We start from the raw sequence: 19,853 nt of genomic DNA, 5'->3' as shown, positions 1-19,853 counted from the left end.
AACGTGGAGAAACAAAAGCATGTGCATCCAAAGGAAGAGATGATTAATGCAAAATCTGTCAATCACCTCCCATTAAATCATAATGCCGAGTCCCTTGAAGGCTGGCAAGTTCAGTCAAGACACAAGATCTGCTGCATGAGTGGGCGGTCGGGCTCTTTGAACAATTTCAAGCGTTACGTCGCGCAATATTTCAAGCGCATTAAAGCAATGGTGAAGCAGCTTTGATCTGCCTTTATTTTTTTGGATGAATATTCAAGCTTCTCTGAACTGAGAGAAATAAAAGAATACATACACTGTCAGTGTAAAGATAGAATAACGACATCGTGGTAATAATAAAGAGAGAGAAAAATTCACTCTGCCCTTTTGCGTTGGAGCCCTCAGGACAAAAGAACATCAAGTTCACTGGATTGGTAAATATCACACATTTGCACGAGTTCACTGCCACAACCCAGCGTCCGACAGAGGCTCTCTTGTGCGTCACTGAGGTAATTAAGGGTTGTGAGTTTGGGACCTTTTAGCTTCTGTCTGCCCATAGGACTCACATTTGTGGTTGAATTATGCAGTGTTCTCTCTCCAGTTGGTTGCCAGTGCAGAGATAACTCTTCTTATACATGCATTTGGCTAACGATATGCATAAACACACAATAAAAATGGATGCCTGAGATTTTGGTATCGATCAATACCAAGTAAATACCGGCGCCAGTATCGCTGATACCGATACCTACTACTTTTGAGTTAAAAAATTATTATGCCATTTTAAATTGCTTGTCCTATTGAGTGACATGTTTTGTGCAAACTGAATGTTCTTGTTGAGTTCTTAACTGTGTGATACTATCTTCAATGGAAACATACCTGGACTGTTTTCAGCTGTAACGTACAAAATAGTAGTAATCTGCCTAGTCTTAGTATCTGCCTCTCTGAAATCAAGACACCTTTTCCTAGCTTGTTTCGATTTGATCCATTAAATAAGGCAATGCAACCTTTTTCACCATTGTTTTGGTTTCCTTTCCACTGGCCTTGCAATGAGAGAACACAAAAGGAAAAATTGCGGCCTGCTTTGCAGGTAGGCTACTTGCAGTTAACTTCAAGCTATTCTCATTTAAACTAACTTTTATGTAAGTAGAATTGTACTAGGAATCACATGGACATATGAAAACGTCCTCTAAAAGGGTTGCTCGAAGATTCAATGAAAAATCATAGAAATAAATGATTGGAATGGATGATATGCCAATACTCATTTTAGAATCAATTTTGATACTTGGATCAAGCCCGAAATTTTTATAGATTTTGAAGTTGCTTGCCAACGTCTTAGTGTTATTTTACACTACTCTTTCAGTCGACATCAACATCATTTCAACTTTGATATTATGAACTGTTCTGTAATGTTTTCTAACCAAATCCACTTTTTAATGCAAAATGGAAATGAATCCATGATACAGTGGGATAGAAAAGTGGAGACTGGCTAATAGGATGGAATTTTTTTTATCATTTATTTTTAGGACATTTTATTCCACATGGACTCTCCTGTCACTTTTATAAAGTATACATACATATTTCCCCAATGTGGAAAGGATAGTGACATCACATTCTAATCTTTCTTGGATTATGGTGATGTCCAAAGAAATGCTTCTGTTTTCAGTCTCGCCGCTTCGAATTCAGTTTATTACTCTGCCAAAATTCACTAGGGGAAATTACTTGGTCATTGTATTTTATATAAAAAGAAAAAAAAAGATTAACTGCTTCTACCAAACACCAGACTTAGTAAATCTGTTTTGAGCTTTAACATAACACAGTTTAGTGAAATATCAAACTAAATTATGACGGGGAACTGTCTGTTTTATTATTGTTTGCTGTCAAGCACTTTTTATGCACACGCAATTTTAATTTCACGTCTGTCTACATGAATGATTCTGCTTAGAGGAAGCAGCAGGTAATCTCTAAATGTGTAGGGGTGGGGGCCCTCCCAAGCGTATTTTTTTTGGGGGGGGGAACTAGAAATACTTCTCTCAAAATAGGGTCACTTTTAGACAAAATTATCCTTTTGAAAGTATTGACAAAGCTGCTATATTTTGTGATAAAGTAAACTTGTTCTTGACTAGATGACTTATTTTCCTTCCTTTTTAACAAATCTGTCCTCTGAGCAGAGAGGGCTTTGTTGTTACCACAATGTACAACATCAGTTTGGTAGCCCCTCTGTGTAAAACGATGAGACATGATTAAGGCCTGCTTTTCATACTTTCAGACGTTGGAATTGTCCAAAAGGTATAGTGTCAGACAGGATGGTCTGCTCACAACGTCGTACTTCCATCTGTAGTTTTGCAAAAAACAGTGGTATGTAGTCGGCTATCCAGCCCTTTTGAGATAGTTAGGTCTAAGAAGTTGTTTTTGATGTTCTATAGACAGTTTGACATTTCTTTCATTGTTATTCAAGAAATCATGAAACACGAACAACTCATCTTTAGCCCAAGTCCAAATTAGGCAAACATAATTGCTTTATCTTGTCACTGTATAATCGGCCAATAAAATCAATCAATCAATCAATCAATCAATCAATCAATCAATCAATCAATCAATCAATCAATCAATCAATCAATCAATCAAAACTGTAGACATTATTGTAGACACAATTCTTCTCCCATAGGGATAGGCATAATTTGGAGCAAAACATGTCCCGATAGCAGTGTCAGAGACCTGAATGTATAATTGGTGTGGGAACAAAAAGATATTATTTTTCAATGTCCATTCAGTGAGATTAATTAAGAAATCAGATGGAGGTAAACAGTCTGAAGACCTGTTGGATAGAAAGAAGTGTAAGGCTTTTAGTTCATTGTCATGGGCAATATTTGTGTACAAAGACTCTACATCCATAGTTAGGAACCATCTGAAACAGTCATCTCGTTCAAGATCTTTAAGACATGAGTAGTGTCATGGATATAGGAGGGTGGGTGTTGGGTGAGAGGTTTTATATGAAAGTCTATAAATTGGGAGTGAGGTTCAGTAAGAGACCCATTGGAAGATATAATAGGCCTGGGACATTCAAGGGACTTGTGCACTTTTAGGAAGCATGTAAAATGTAGGAATACATGGATGGTCACTAAAATGAACTCATGTTCTTGTTTTCAAACCATCCAGACAACAATTCATTTAGTCTCTCCTTTGTGCAATCCATTGGATTAAAAGACATTTTTTTATAGAAATTAGAGTTTTTCAATTATCATAGGGCTTCTTAAATGTATTTTTCTTTCCCTAACACTACAACTGTGCCCACTTTATCAGCTGGCTATATAATTATTGAGTCATGTTTTGCGAAGTAATCAATAGCCACTTTTTTAGATATCTCCCTAACCTTCTTAGCAGAGATCTTGAAAAGTTCTTCCATTTCATAGTCCAATTTTTTGTAAAAGCAGTCAAAGAGGCATGGGATATACAGAATACAGTACATTGTTCCTCTTAGACGTTTTGGCTTATTTTCCATTGTCTTCCAGGTAAGTGAGTGGCTTGGAAGAAGAGTGGAGACGGACAGAGCCTATATTGGAGTGAAGAAAACACAAAATGGCCATGCGGCAGGTTGCCACATTCGGGTTAACGCGAGAGGAAGAAGCTGTAAGTTCTTGAGTTTCTAAGATGCTCAGTACAGATTTCCTACCGCTCGCAATGTTTGGTAGTCCAGTAATTGCCCGCTTGATTTCCACAGTGGTTCCAAGCCTACTTTGACTACATTCGACCACAGTACAACAGCAGTGGCAAAGCAACAGATGCATTTTTCATCTCGACGCGTGGAAAACCCATCCACAATGTGTCAAATGACATAAACAGACTGCATGAGCGGTAAGCAACTTGAGGTGGATTTTAACAGTGTCTCCAAGACAATCATGTCACAGTTAACACAAGTCGACGTTTTCTCCCGGCATCTACCGTGTTCCGCCACGCACTAGTCAGGAAGTGTGTGTGGCTCTTGAAATCGAGCCCTCGGCCAAGTACACAGAAAGTGTACCGTTTTGAAGTCATTTTAACTTGTTTCTTGAAATGTACTTGATTTAGAGTTTTTTTTGTGTGCAAAAGAGTCATAAACAAGGTTTGAAATGTTTGACATACATATACACACATATATATATAAATATATATATATATATATATATATATATATACACATACACACACACACACACACACACACACACACACACACACACACACACACACACTACTATCTATGTGGCACCCAATCATTACATGAAATCACGTTATACTTGGGCCCCGAACTCACATTCACATATGCTATGCCTTTATAGAAAGGTCTAAAATTCAGCTTTCCAATGAGATGGAAAGCTCCTAAACACTGAATCATGCTATCTGGAAATATTGTCCAGAAAATACTGAAATGTGTCTGGGTTGGGTGATGTGTTTGTCCTTTGTGATGTCCTGCTCTCTATGTATCTTTGATGAATTGTCTCCAGCCACAGTCGTTGGCAGAGAGTCATGGAATAAAGACATGTTCCTCCCTTCTACCACAGTATACCTTTAAACAAAAATAAGACACTACAACCTATACCTGTCTGCAATAAAATAGCTTTGTTCCTGCACACAGAGACACGTGTCATTCATCATTCACAAAGCACAAAGGTACCAACTCTAGTGTCCAGTTTGAATTGAGACAGAACTGATGAATCAAATATTCCAAAACAAGTTTGTTTGTCATCCCTTAAGGCCCACAACTTCATGGTAGACTCAGACTTGTGAGGAAGTTTGAAGCATTACATCAAAATATAGCCTATATGTGATGAAACGTTGCCATCTTCTGGTGGCAGGAAGTTAAGTGTGACATTTACACTAACATTGTGCACAGCAGTTTTGTACTCTGATTATTGCACTCTAATTGCACAATGAAGAGACATTTGCACATAAAATAATATGGACCACAGCAAAGAGTTTTTGCTGGCAAGTATTTTTTTAATAAGTTTTTTAAGAAGTCATTGCATGCATTTTATAGAAAGAAATGACCTCTTTCAAAATTATGTATATATTGTTGCGTTTTGTTCAAGATGACCGTCGTTGAGCAAAGAAAACAAAGATGTGGAGTAACAGTTGGTTCTTCATTTGGAAGATCTTGGGTTGTTTTACGGCAGTCAGTGCACAATGCACTTCAGCAGATGAAACGACAAGCTATGCAACAATACTGTCCGCAAGCAGGAATACGGAAGGGAAGAAAAGGGAGGGGAAAAGAAGGAAAAAGATATCCTCATAAGAATGTCTTGTTATCTACTGAATGTGTTGTATCAATGTGTCATGATGTTAATGAGGTCTGCCTTATGTGTAATGGAAAGGTTACCAAACTGTGTGTGCTGTGTCAGTGTTCAGAGTATTTATACATTGCTGTTGCTCCCTCGTCAATGTCCTGCCATCAAATTATTGCTCCACTCCTCTTGGTCATATAGAGAACAAACAACCATTGATGGTCACATATTGCTGAATATTTTTGTCATTTAAGTTTGTTAGGGTGAAAAAGTACTGGGGAAAAAATACTATGTTAGGGTTGACATTATTTTGATCATATGATTATGTTGGAATGTTGACTAGAATCATTGACTTTGTTAAACACCTTACCCTGACACGTTGAAACTTTCTACAATCGCTGCAGTTTTTGAAACCTTCTAAACAATGTGGAAACATTCTTGCTTAGTTACCTAAAAATGCTCCACAAGTATCTGTTTCCACAACCTTGTAAAACAAAGAGCACTGATTAACCAGTTTGCAGAGGTGACCCCCAAAACCTGTTCACTCAATAAATAGTCCCTTGCAAGAGGCGAAAGTCAGACTCCTTTCAAGCACCTCTGTGCCACACAGGGTGATGATGGCGTTCTCCGCTTGCGGCTCGAAATGAAATAAGAGGCATCTAAAACTTTAGGATTGGATTCATTATATGGACTTTATGTTTAAACCAAAACATTTTTGAGTCTGCTCAATTTGGCCTTGATGTCCTTAATATTGTTTTTGGGACATGTGAGTTGCGATGTACAATGTTTATATATAAAAAAAAAAAAAAATAAAAAAAAAAAAAAAAAAGAAAATTCTCATACAAATATCAGAAATAGTATGTGCAATTTACTTTGTGTCTATCCATAAATAGATGCAAACAACTTTTGCTGATTTGTAGGCTACCTGGAAATGAAGGTTAGAGTAGTCAGTTGTGTGATTAAGTGCAATGGATAAAATACATTTTCATTCACGATACTCAATAATAGCAGCATTCATATCAAACACAGAACTAAAATAACATGTTTTGCATCATGATTAATTTCCAAACAACTTCATTGCTGCTTTCAGGTTGTTTGTTAGGTTTAAATAAAATGTTGGCCGTGAGCATAATTTCAAATGACACACTCATTTTTCACTGTTTTCTACATTGGCATACAAAAGTGCTTGAATACCAAATGTTTGGTGTTTTGTATCATCGAGCATGTATGTAATAATACATCCAAGTAGGAGATGTAATTCATCTTCTGCTCTCTTGGCTTAATATTTAGAAATTTTGTTTTTGAGTAACACTGAGTACATGCACTGACTGGTGATTAGTCTTACTTCCACTCAAATTGTACTTTCATCTAGTGGTTCCAGGGCTATAATCAATCAGTAAGACCATAACATCATTAACAAAATGAGTGTGCAAATTGTACGTGAATTAAAGCATTAGTTAAATTAAAATATTCAGCTCAGCGCAGATCTGTATTGCGCTGTTCATCAATCCAGTAAAATAAACGACAATACCTGCATTATTTTTCAATTATTTCAACAAACCTCATGGGCTCTTTTTTTTAGTACATGAAGGCAAACCCAAGCTCAAGAATGGTCCACTGAAGACAGCAATGAAGGTCATGAAGGACAGTCAAGAACGAAGCTGATTTGCTCACTATTGACCCGTTTGCTTACACGCCTAATTGCTTCAGGCATTGAACGACTCAACCCGAGGCTCTTATTTGTCTTGTCTGTCGCTCAAAGCCCAAAGGAGTTTTACATGCGCTCGTCAGTCTTTTATGGTTTGGTGGATTAAGATTTTGGTAACAAGTGAAGCGTGCACATCCAGCATTTTCATGTCACATCTGGATACAGCACCGTAGCTGACTAAAATTTGTCTCAGTTGTATTGAATTACAGCAAATAAATAATTGAAAATATATGGGGGATGTCTACTTTCCCCCCCAACACATCGGTTTCTTTGAGATATTTGTATTTTGTGTTTTAAGTTTATATCATAAAATCTTGTGCAATACAGATTGCTTACATTTATAGCTGTGATGTTTCAGAAAAAAAAATCCACCTGTTTCCGAACCGAGCCTTATTTCTACCAATTCATAAATAAATTACTGTGTATACTATATTAATATTGTGTTATGGTGTGCTTGAGGAAAAGCAAGGGCAGACTCTGAAATTCATCGAGAAAGTTTATTTGCCTCTCTGATTGAAAAATGTACGTAGTAAAAATTTGTTATAGTTTTGCTGTGATTATGTTTATCACTTGCTTCTAGAAGCATACGGTAATTAACATGTGTCACTTTTTAATTTCTTACCTTTAATTACAGGTGGTTGTTTAATATTAAGCACCAAAGGTAGCGTTTCACGCTCCTGAATCATGTCCAAGCAGTGCAAATTCAGTCTGAGTCATGTCAGAGCAGGTTCAGCTCAGCAATTTCAGTTCCTGCTGGTGGATCATTTTATCATAAGTGTGAATATTTGTCCTTATATGTGCTGGAATTAACTAGTGAACATTCTAGGATGGTTTCCGGTTCCTATGGAACTTATTGATCATTTGACTCAAGTGTGTTGGAGTAAGAGGAGACACAAAACATGCAGTCTATGGCTTTCCCAGAACCAGACAGAATTTATTTATTTATTTATTTATTTATTTATTTATTTATTTATTTATTTATTTATGCATTTATGCATTTATTTATTTATTTATGCATTTATTTATGTATTTATTTATTTATTCATTTATTTAAACTAGTAGACTTCATAAACCCTCCTTATAAAATCAATTTCTGAGTGGAAAAACAATTTCTTCCCATTTTTTTGCAGTATGCAGTCAAGTGCAAGTTGATTTGCTCAGCACAGTGAATGAGAATTTATGACACCATGCTACAAACTAATTGTTTTTCTTTTTTTTTATTCATTTTTTGTAAATGATTACAATTGTCAGATAGGAACAACAAGAAGAATGATGCTGTTTGCCTGTGTGCGCATAACTAAACTGTGTCAATGTGAGGACTGTGATGCATGCAAGGGCTAATATCATCCTTTTTCTGTATGTGCTGAGGGATCACCTTCCAGATAAGTACACTTCCATGTGTATTATACAAACCACAGTAATATTCAGTTGAATAATTCTTAAGATTATATTTAAGTCCATTTATGTTTGTGTGTATGTGCGTATTATTCATTATCCTTTGAACTTCTGTCCAAATAAAATTCAACCTTAAATTCAAAATGTCAATACATGTTTACTGAATGTGAAACACTTGTGTACATGCTACACACTATCAACTCATGCTGGACATCCAACATGAAGACAACCACAATGCATAACGTACAGTTAATGAGGGCCTACAACAGAATGAAGATTTGTGATTTTGAAAATGTGCACATTCCTGCAGACATAACTTTCATAATGCAAATGATTCAGATGCACTTGAGCAGGTAGGAATTGCAATTGGCTCCTCTGCTGCAGTCGCAGAGCTTTCCGATTCGTGGCCCGAACTTCATGGCACACCGGTCGCCCATCCCACACTAAGGGTATAACACAGATAACAATAAAACACGCACACGCATATATCAAATCAACTCCAAATTTTCAATATGTAAACTTTCACAGGTTTCATTGGATTGATTCAATTCTTTATCTGCTTGATTTGAAATTCTGTTTTGTTCGTATTTGTTTGAAGAGAACTGAAGACAACTTTTTTTCCTTCCATCTTAGCAAATTTGGTGTGAAAAGCAATCTAACTTGCTCTGTAACTACTAAGCTCAGACAGTCTGTTTACTTTATCTTTTAATTAGGCTGGCAACTCACAGCTTTAATTAGCAACAGTGAATGAAACACATCACACTAAATGAGCATTGACTGGTGGCTGCATTGGACTCGACATTTTATTACAGAAAACACAGTGGATTTGTATCATGGGCTCATTTGCATATATTTGTCAATACATTGCCTTACCACCGGGATACTGCCTCTCTTTTCTGTGGAAATCCGATTACGCATCCTGCCCAGCAAAACATCAAGTGCTTCGACCTGCTCAGCAAAAACACCAGAACAGAACAGAACAGAACAGATCATTGGGTGAGTATATGTGGGAGAAGGGTCAAAATAAAGTTGTCTGTCTTGTCATACAGACACCTCTTAACCTCAGCCTGTCACACAATGTGAGGAATAAAATTCAAAATGAATCCCCCAAGTAGTTTGTGCAGCATTTAAAATTGAAATCTAGATACATATATTTTTTTTATCCAGCCATCTTCTGAATCTCTTTTCCTCACGAGGGTTGTGGGCATACATAGGAAAATTAATCATGGCATTACAAGTTGTAGGGATTTCTTTATGACAAAGAACAATTATTGTAAAAACTTGTGTCCGAAATGGTGATGAAGAAATATTAGTGATTGCTCATTTGCATTTTTTTTCATATAAATTATTGTCATCATTGAAATCTATTTACAGTGCAAACGTAAATTTTGAGCACAGAATATTCATGCAGTGAGAAAGCGTATTTATAACTGGTTTCAATGTGGAGGAACTTTTTTATGGCTGAAAAATGACAAAGTGGCAAAGAAGTGATTGTATGAATTTATGTTAGAGAGAATACAGAAAAAAAATCATTACTTGCTATTCCAGATATAATGTTTTGTTATTGGTTTGTACATTTTGAAAATGAATATCATCATGGAAATATTCAATGTACTTGAGTAGTTTTGAGCACTGGATATGCACTAAGAAAGAGTATTTGTAATTTTTTGCCATGTGATATTTTGTATATTAAAAATATGTGTACACAACTTGAGGTATGGCAGAAAATCCGTTTCTTCTCTTTTCAAAAGACAACATTCCAAAATTCACATCACTCAACACTCAAACAAAATGGAGACATTATAGTTATATAAAACTGTAGCTACACTGACCAAGTCTCGGTCCGTTCCTGGTTCGCCTCTGTCCCCTTCCATGTCCTCAACAGACACTTCCTGGGACGTCTGGCCGTGACACAAGAGGACGAGCAGGCTCACCATCAGCAGCGCGCGGAGAACAGCGGAACTCTCCATGGTTCTGGTCCCGCTTGGTGCACGGAGGAGCGCCGAGGTCGCACTGAGAAAGGGGGCGGGACAAGTGAAGGCGGACAAGTCGGGAACAGGTTGACGTGAAAATGTCCAACGGTCGGATGAATTCTGCCCTCTTATACAGACTCGTGGCCCCGCCCAAAAGGCCACTGCGGCAGGCAGAAGTTCTCGCAATTTAGGCCTGCTATGGATGGGGTGGATGTTATCAGGAGGCGTCAGGATTTGACCATATTATGCTGTCATCATCTGATCACATCTTCATCACCATTGACACATTTGTATATTATAATAATTGTTACTGTGGTTAACACATTCAAATACACGTTTTAATTGTGTTGTTATTGAGATGATGATGATGATGATGATGATGATGGTGATGATGCTTTATTAACCAAGGCAAGTCAGCTTTTTTATGCAGCACATTTAAATAAAATACAACATCCACAAACGGAAAAGACATTTAAAACCAAAGTCATGAAATTATTTTATTTTTTTTAATTATTGATGATTTTTTTAAATCCTTTAAAACGTCACGGGCTCTTGGCCATTTGCAGCCCACATATTTTACAAATCGGTCACATATATACATACTTGACAACGTTTTCTATTTACACTAGAGACTGATTTTTAACTCCAGAGTGGAGGCATACAGATTCTGTACTCTGCAGATATGTATGGCGGACATCATCGTACTTCATTCACATGACAACAGCGTGCATTAAACCTCTGAATCAATGGAGAAATCAATTCATTGGATGCATCATCATCATCTTTATTGCATTTATCATAAAACTCCTCTCGGCTGAGGCAACATGTGGTCTGCTTGCAGTCCCGTACGAGACAGGTTCCACCAATTATTATTACTATTTCTGCTTCCACAATGTCAAAGACTGTTGGAGCCGCTTTCATTGATCAGGAGGTAAATAGGCTGTGCTCACTTTCACAACGATGCAAATGCATGTTTCTACCTGTGCCCTTCTAAGAAAATACCAAAAGAAAGAAAAATGCATTAGACCGTGTTGTATGCTCAACTTGCACAGGACACGGAAATACCCCAAGTCAAAGGTAACAATATCTTATCAATGTCTTTTTCCAAAACCTGCCATGAAGAGAAACAACACAACCAAGAAAATCAGGTGTCGGAATGTGGTTTTGCTCAGCACAGGTACACCCTAACATGTCTTGAATGCAAAGAGAAAGTTGCGGCGCTCAAGAAATCGGATGTCTACTCAACGAGACATTCTTCTGTTGACATTTTACTTGACTAGAGTGGGTGGAAAGGGCATGGAAGTCAGTCTACTTCCGGCCAATCAAAGCAGCTCCCCTCATTCCGCCTGGGTGGACGAAGCGCACAAAGTGCTTGACATTGTGAATGCATAATTTGACTCTCTGGGGTCCGTGAATGTGGTGTAGACAATTGCAGACCCTCCATAGTTGTGCTGGGCGGTCACTGGGAGAACTATAAAAATAATTTTACGATAATACTGATAATAATTTGCTCAATAAATTGATTTCTACAATGCTTCTGATGGATTGTTGCACGTTGTTGTCATGTTTATGAATAAAATAAGATGACAGATGTCCATGAAGTGCTGTCTCGAACAAAACCCCCATAATCACTCGACCTGCGCTACTACTTAGACCCACTTCTAGACTAGCTCAGTGGCTTAGTGGTAGAGTGTCTGCCCTGAGACTGGAAGGTTGTGGGCTCATACCAAAGACTATAAAAATGGAACCCATTGCCTCCCTGCTTGGCACTCAGCATTAAGAGTTGGAATTGGGGGGTTAGATCACCAAATGATTCCCGAGCATGGCGCCACTGCTGCTCTCCCCCAGGGGATGGATCCAAAATCACATGGGGATGGGTTCAATGCAGAGGACACATTTCACCACACCCAGGTGTGTGTGTGTGTGTGTGTGTGTGTGTGTGTGTGTGTGTGTGTGTGTGTGTGTGTGTGTGTGACGATTATCATTCGAACTTTGAATTTTACCAAAAAGTCTACTTTTTGCTAATAGATTGCAAGATGCGCCGGGGGCATGGCAGCTCCGTCCGTCGGAACACCCAGCGAGGCACAACACAGTCCCAAACACAATAAACTAGCATTGCCCTGACACAAAAATGAAGATGTGGCCACAGGCAAGCTAAGTGTTTACTGACGGCAAACCCCTGTATTGTCAAAACAGTGACCTCAGTTTTGTTTTGGTTTAGTAGAAGGACATTTTTATTCATCCAATTATTAATTTGCTTTCAACAGTGACATGCCGTTTTTTTTACGTGTGTGTATCTGTGTGTGTGTGTGTGTGTGTGTGTGTGTGTGTGTGTGTGTGTGTGTGTGTGTGTGTGAGTGGGTGGGTGGGTGGCGGTCGCAATTTTATAAAATGTAAAGTATGTCTAGGCTGTTTTGACTCCCTTATCATGAAATAAGATGATGAGACCGCCTCCTGTTTTTAAAGCTTCTGTGTGATATTACAGGTCCTACAAAGATTGGTTTTGTGTGATTGTTTTGGCCCTTAGGGACAGTGACAGCAGTAAATTTCTCACTAGGTCTTGCTTGACATGCCACCAATCACATTAGCCTCCGTCCTAATTGCGACCATCAATAACTGGTTACAAGAAATCAACCTCTTGTGAGAGAGAGAAATCGGTATTCTGTAGCAAATCTGTAAAACAACTAATGTCAGGTGCCATTAAAATTACAATGTTTTGAATTTTATACACAATCGAATTTGGTTGCAAACAGGCAGAAATTCTTATTTGATGCTTTAAACAAAAAGCCACAAAAAAAAGAATACTAGTCTTAAATTTTAAAAAAGAAAGATAAAAATCAACGTTACTTCCCAACACATTCCCCACATGCATGTAATTGAAGACTCCAAATTTACAGGAATGTGAAGGATTTTTTTTTCCTCTATGTGCCCCGTGTTGAGCGGCCAGCGGTTGGATGAATAATTTGTCTTGCCCAAAGTCAACTGGGATTTGCTCCAGTTCATCCGTGACCCCAATGAGGACAGGCAGTATTGATGGACATTTGAGTGATAAAGCTGAATGGCTGAAATGAAATATTTCTTGTCAAGAAAAACATTACGTTTGTCGTATTTTATTTGAATAAAATCCAAATGAATAAAACAGTATGGTATTGTGTGCTAGTGAAAGTATTTATGTCGTATTTGTATTTAATTATTTTTACAGTGACAGGTGTAATATGTAGACCCAGTGAAACAGAGAAGCAGATGAGAGACTACGGTGTAGTTCCAGGCTGCCCCCCAGTCAGAAGGTCGACTGTTCACCAGTTGTCACAAGATCCTTGAACAAAAAACAGAAGCTAGAATCAGAGTAAGACAACTTGAGTGAAAATGAATAATTAAGAGGCATTACGAAACACAGCTGCCTAGAAGTCGCGTGTACGTGTTTCTATGCTCGTGTGGGTTGTCTCCATCCAGCGACTCCATCTTTTCTGCACATTCCAAGATGATGAATGTTTGGAGAATTGAAAACTCAATGCTTGGATATCTTTCATTTTCATATGAATACTCAAATGGCTTTGATGTCTTTGAATGCTCAAATGGCTTTGAAGTTGAGAAATCCTAAAGTGCTTTGAATATCAAAGAGAAATAATTAATTTGATATATTTGACAGTCGAATAATAATTCAGCAAAATAGAAGAAGTTTTTGTTCTGCCGATAGTGGCACTTTCTTTGAGTAGGACTTGACAACAGACAGCAGGAGTCGCTGCGCCGTCAGGTATCGCCCGTAGGAGAGTTTTCACTACTCCGTTTCCTGAAACGCATACTTTTGGATTAGGAAGAACACACCCAGTGACACAAGTGAGGTTTGAAGGAGAAGAAGAAGGAAAAAAAGTTTCAACTCCAAGTGTGCAGTGAAGTAACAAGAGGGCCGAAAGGTCCTTGCCGCTTTTCTTTTGCTTTAATTAACTTTTCGATCCCGTAGTTTGGCGGTAAGTCGAGTTTGAAGTGAATCTCGGAGTACAGAAGGTGGACGTTTGTCAAGAGAGGAGGATGTCAACTTCAGACGAGACAGACGGGCTGCGGCCGAGATATGGCTGTAAGTTTTCCTTCTTGCTTGCTTTTTTTAGGGAGGATGCCAGACTGGCGCCTTTTCTGTACGTTGCACGCAAGCAGCATGAAAGCCGCAAAGCAACGAAGACGAGAGAAAAGTGTCTGATTTATATGAAGAGCTCACGCAAGAGTCCTGGAAGCGTGGTTTCAGCCTAATTCACACTTCCGCGTTTTCGTTCACTAATCTGTCTTTTCTCCTTTGCACACCACACACTACTGTTCTCTGCTCAACTATCTTGCCTGCTATTATTTTCCAGTAAAAAAACATGAACAGCTCTTTGGCAAGTTCATTAGTTCATATAAAATCTACAGGTAATGTGTCAATGATCCGAGAAAGAAGAAGTTTGCAGTTTACACTAGAGCATGAAAAGTACATAAGGCGTCATTATGTTCATACAACTTTGCCAGTTGTTTTTGATAGCAGGATCTATCTTCTGCTGATGTAGCCTGTGTTGCCATTCTGGGCTACCTATGATCAGAGAATTCCAAGGGGGTCTTGTATCTTCCCCCCCCCCCCCCCCCCCCTTCTAAACGATCTCTCCCCACAATTATGAAACACTACTGTGCCCTGTACCCTCACGGGAATTAGCCTAGAAACATCCACTGCATTGTTTTATTTTTCAGTGTGTAAATAACCACAAAAGCAAACCCATATCAGACAGTCTAGAAATCAATTGCGTGAAGAAGCCACACAGATAACAAATAAACGAGCTTGGCTTCCTTTGTGAATTCCTTCAGTGTAAGGAACTATAGAGAAGCCAGCAAGCTATGTGGAAAGTGGGCAATAAAATTCACCGCAGGTTATTTTCATGATGTATCCTGCCACCCAACAAATGCAAATCTTTTTGTTTTTAACACATCTTTTCATATCCCACTCATGCTCCAGCTGTCTTGGATGGAGTGGAGCGACTCACGGCGGAGGAGATGGATGAGAGGCGACAACAGAACATGGCCTATGAGTATCTCTGTCATCTCGAAGAAGCGAAAAGGTGAGCGCTAGAAGAGGTCCGATCCATTGATCAGCGGTGCAATTCGTCATAACTGACAACTAACTTTGTTATAACTTGAGAATCAGCATGGCCTTGAATGCCGTATTGCTAGGATATTGTTTAAATTTGGAATTGGACCTTGTGGTTCATGATCTCATTCATCGGTAGGACTTGATTATTCACAAAACATGTCACTCAGTGTCTAGTACTGGCCCATTCATGCACTTGGAGCAGGTCACAACTAGCTTGACACAACTAGCACAACGCGCCATGAATAACTCGTAACTTTGCTATGTGAAACTCGCAAGAGTGCTTTTCATTCTTTGTCCTTATCTATTCCTTGTCTGGTAAAATTCTCCAACATGACTGTATCTGGATATAGAAGAGAATTTTGGGCTGATGGTTTAATACTGTATACTTAAAAAGCTGTTGGAGTTTATGGCATTGCAGGTGAGGTCTGCTCCTTTGTTTGCCCACACATATTCACGAGAGCGTGTTAACAGCTGAATATGTTTGCTTTTGCTGCTGCTCGGGTAGACTGGGGCGCCAGCAGGCTCACAGATTTAAAAGAGGAAGGATTGTATGAGGCAGGAAGTGACTCAGTCCCCCGTTGATTTTTGTATTTACCACTGTTGCCACAGAAACAGGCCGTTGTTATGGCAACAGGTTCCGGAGTGAGTACTGAAATTGGCGTTGCTGCAAAAGTAAAAGCTTTCATTCAAAATAGTTAAATGTTAGTTTGTAACCATCAACTCTGCATGCATCATCCAGTCGTTGTGTTCTGGAATGTTTGAGTGATATGCGAACGTTACGAGCTTTTTATAGTGTAAAACAAACAATCAGCATACAAGTAATGTGTGGCATTCGCCAGAGAAGAAAGTTTTTAAAATGTCATACCAAGTTTTCAGTGACATGGCTTTTCCGTCACATACCCACACGTGCCAGACCACACTATGACAGATTTTCTTTTCAGAAATCAACACGTCACTTTGGAAGAGTTTGTCTGTTATGCACACATTCTCTTTCAGATGATTCTTTTAAATGTTTTCCCAGCTGTCTCACTGCATACAGTGGAACATCTCAATTTAAATGTCTCTAATGACGTACCATTTGAAATTTTGGGTCATAAAATTGTTCTGCCCAAAACTGCACCTCTCATTGATGTGCACAAGCGTAATTTTTGACTTGTTCAAAATAGTGTTATTATAAAATGATTGGTTTTGATTGGCAAAGGAGTGACACCGCACACCTATCTCTGATAGGTTGTTTTTCATTGGGTGTGTTTATTTATGTAAATAAAAATATAAATATATTACTTTAGACTTTTTCTGTGTTAGGTTTTATCATGCTTGACTCTTAAATTCCTTAAATTGTTAAAGAAAATGTGTTTTGCAATAGTGGTGTCATCAATTATGTATTATTATTATTATTTGCAACTGTTGACACTTAAAAATGGACTCAAAAGTTTTCTGTTCAGGAAGGACACTCTGCTTTTGTTGCTTTTACGACTTTTGTACTTCTGACTCTTCTCTTGTTTTTTTTCATCCTTACAGATTTTTTGTTTCCCTTCTGTTTTAGCTTAAGTTTTGTTGCTTCTATTTTCGTAGAAGTTAATTTTACGACCAGTACAATACGAATACAATGTATTATTATTATTATTATTATTATTATTATTATTATTGTTATTATTGTTATTATTATCATCATCTTTGGTCATCATCAACAATCAATCAATCAATAATAATGGTGGTACTTGTTCAACATAGTGTCACAATAATGTGGACCATTGTGGAGCCAAAAAGGCCCCTTCTTGAGTTTGCAAGCTGACTTTTTCAAATGCTTGATTTTTCCCTGATTTCGTATTTGCATCTTTCTCCTCAGTTAATAATCATTTATGTCACCACGATAGAAAGAATCCTTCAAAAGTATGAAGTCACGCTGGATTGATTTTAACAAGCTGCTCATGTTGGTGTGGCACCTGCGTGCTGTGCTGTCAGCTGGATCGTGGTTGACCAGTTGTGGAATGAAGGGAATTCGTCTCGCAGGTGCACAGCAGGGTGTGTGAGCACACTTACCATTTGAGCTGAAGGAATGCAGTGTGACACTTTTCTTTATAGCAACATTACATCTGACGTGTATTTATTGGAGCAGAGGAATCCTTCGTGGCTTGAATTAAGATGTTAAGTTAATGACTTCAACTGTCGTGAACACATTTTTACTTGGTTTGTATTTAGTTTGACATTTGTCCTGTCACATGACATAATTCTGTTTGTGGTGTACATCATTGCATAGCTTGCGTGTGGTTTTTGTTTTACTTTAAAAATGATTATTTATCGGCGTGTGCAGGCTAAAATGACAAATACACACAGCTCCACATTTATGTAAATGACTTCTCTTATGTACTGTGCAAACTACAGTATTCATTTTAGACCTTGTTTAATGCAACCAGTGGGGAAGAAGCTTGTTCTTCAACAAATGGTTTATATTGGTTAAACTTGTAGTATTTGAAGTGAATGTCGGTCGATTGGACACGTCACAATTGCTAGCCTCTCTGTTGATCTCTCAACAGCTCTGATGCCATTTTCTCTTAAGAGGTGTTTTGTAAATAGATGTATTGTTACAGCTTATTTTCCATGACAGCTAATGTGTGACACTCACCTTATGGGAACATGATTAATGAGAAAAATTTGGGATTGCCAATATTATTCATACCTGACTTTGATTGTTATAGTTCTTTAATTAATGCTCACACAGAATATGCGTGTGGTTTGAGGAAATTCTTGAGTAAATATGCAGATGAACAACATTATGAGCGCTTGCATATGCTAATGAGGAATTGATAGTTCTGCGTTTTGAAAAATGTATCAATTTATATTCATTCCACAGATTGTGTATTTATGCGAGTGTAGTTTGCAGTAGTGTACAACACCTCTGTATCACAGATAGCTAATGTTTTGTTTACCTAGTTTAGTTACATAGGAGTGCAAATATAGCTCTTAGTATGGTGCAGTTTGACACCACTGCAAACTACAACAATTAAAAAAACCCTCTTACATTAAAGTCAGCCATTCGAATGTTGCCTAAAAACGTATTTACACTCACTGGCCAATAATTTCTACTTCTTTGACCTGTGTCAATAGCAACTGTGATTAGTTATTTTATATTAAGTTATCAACTTGATTTATGTGAGTTTTAAGACAGCTTGTATTTTTTGTTTACATGTGTTTTTCCAGCCTGGTATGTGTGTTGCAAGTGACTTAAAACATGGCTAAAGAATCCAAAGAATTTGGCCTGTACATTGCAGCGGGTTTCATCGTTGACAGTTGTCTGTTAAGTCCCAATGATCATCGTCACACACACATCTGGGTGTGGTGAAATTTGTCCTCTGCATTGAACCCATCCCCATGTGATTTTGGATCCATCCATCCCCTGGGGGAGAGGGGAGCAGTGAGCAGCAGCGGCGCCGCGCTCGGGAATCATTTGGTGATCTAACCCCCCAATTCCAACTCTTAATGCTCAGTGCCAAGCAGGGAGGCAATGGGTTCCATTTTTATAGTCTTTGGTTTGAACCCACAACCTTCCAGTCTCAGGGCGGACACTCTACTACTAGGCCACTGAGCATAAGCAACTTTAGTTGACAGTATTTTACTGACAGAACAACCCCTCACCAGAAAAAGTCAGAAATGTTGGTTTGAGAGCAGACAGTGGAGAAAAAGGCTTTCCTTATCTTGCAACAGTCGTCACCACATTTTCTATGTAGTTTCTACATTTGTTAAGTCAGGTGACGACTGATTCTGCTTGAAATCAGATTTGAAGGTCAGATGTTTGAAGCAAAAAAAAAAAGAGTTTGACAGAAATGGAAACAAATATTTTTTCTTGTCTATAGCCTGTCGTACTTTGTTAGCATTTACCATGAATTTAGCAACTTCATATTTTACCCTCTGGACAAATACATTCTTGTGCGGTTTAGCTGAAAGTAGTGCATTTTTGCAATTGTTGACTTGTAATAGCCACTGGAAGTTCACTTCACTTGACAACTAAATGGATGGCCTGGAGCAAAACAGAATAAAACAGTTACATTTCTAACTGTTGCTTTAACTTACCATGGAGTTACAACACTTCATAGTCAGTACTTACTGAATGTAACTTGTATGTACGGAGCATGTTCATGAGAGTGGGAATAAAATGAGGTAACAAGAAAGAGGTGTTTTGGAATCTTGCTGTTGTATCAAACAATCCCATCACAATGTTCCTGTAAACTCCTGTTTAACAGGTTAAGGTAACAGGAAACACGTATATTCTCTCTAATCCAGCATGCACAGATAAATGTTGTTTTAGATGATACCTCTTTTGCAGCTTGATATAAATGTCAATTTCCAAAAGCGTTGTCAGCTGGCTGCCGACTCTCCTTAACAAGTGATTGGATCATGGCATTTGCTATGATGCAGTAGCATCCTGATAGACT

At 38.2% G+C, this 19,853-nt stretch overlaps 2 protein-coding genes and 1 long non-coding RNA gene across 4 annotated transcripts in view; 2 read left to right on the top strand and 1 right to left on the bottom strand.

Moving 5' to 3' along the window:
* Window positions 1–256: 256 nt before the first annotated feature.
* LOC147058796 (uncharacterized) lies at window positions 257–4,996 on the top strand. Of its 2 annotated transcripts, none has more exons than XR_015065649.1 (3): window positions 257–410; window positions 3,486–3,603; window positions 3,695–4,996. It is a non-coding gene; the product is annotated as an uncharacterized LOC147058796 (long non-coding RNA). The 2 variants fall into 2 exon arrangements; XR_015065650.1 differs by having other exon boundaries at window positions 257–485.
* A 3,202-nt stretch (window positions 4,997–8,198) lies between these two features.
* cartl (cocaine- and amphetamine-regulated transcript-like) lies at window positions 8,199–10,309 on the bottom strand. Its single transcript, XM_085907666.1, has 3 exons — window positions 10,170–10,309; window positions 9,211–9,285; window positions 8,199–8,780 (listed from the first exon to the last, which is right to left on the bottom strand). Exons 1-3 carry the CDS (start codon window positions 10,305–10,307, stop codon window positions 8,673–8,675), a joined length of 321 nt encoding a protein of 106 aa, XP_085763792.1. The 5' UTR covers window positions 10,308–10,309; the 3' UTR covers window positions 8,199–8,672.
* Window positions 10,310–14,030: 3,721 nt separating this feature from the next.
* iqgap1 (IQ motif containing GTPase activating protein 1) overlaps window positions 14,031–19,853 on the top strand; it is a 34,107-nt gene continuing 28,284 nt past the window's right edge. The window contains exons 1-2 of the mRNA XM_085907945.1: window positions 14,031–14,385; window positions 15,286–15,388. Of these exons, the coding sequence (XP_085764071.1) occupies window positions 14,340–14,385; window positions 15,286–15,388 (149 nt within the window). The 5' untranslated portion in view covers window positions 14,031–14,339. The remainder of the gene's footprint in view (window positions 14,386–15,285; window positions 15,389–19,853) is intronic.

The sequence above is a fragment of the Syngnathus leptorhynchus genome, chromosome 3 (genome assembly GCF_054491065.1).
Source record: "Syngnathus leptorhynchus isolate UIUO chromosome 3, UIUO_Slep, whole genome shotgun sequence".
NCBI lineage: Eukaryota > Metazoa > Chordata > Actinopteri > Syngnathiformes > Syngnathidae > Syngnathus > Syngnathus leptorhynchus.
The sequence above is the reverse complement of the archived record's forward strand: the minus strand, read 5'-3'. Positions and strand labels throughout refer to the sequence as shown.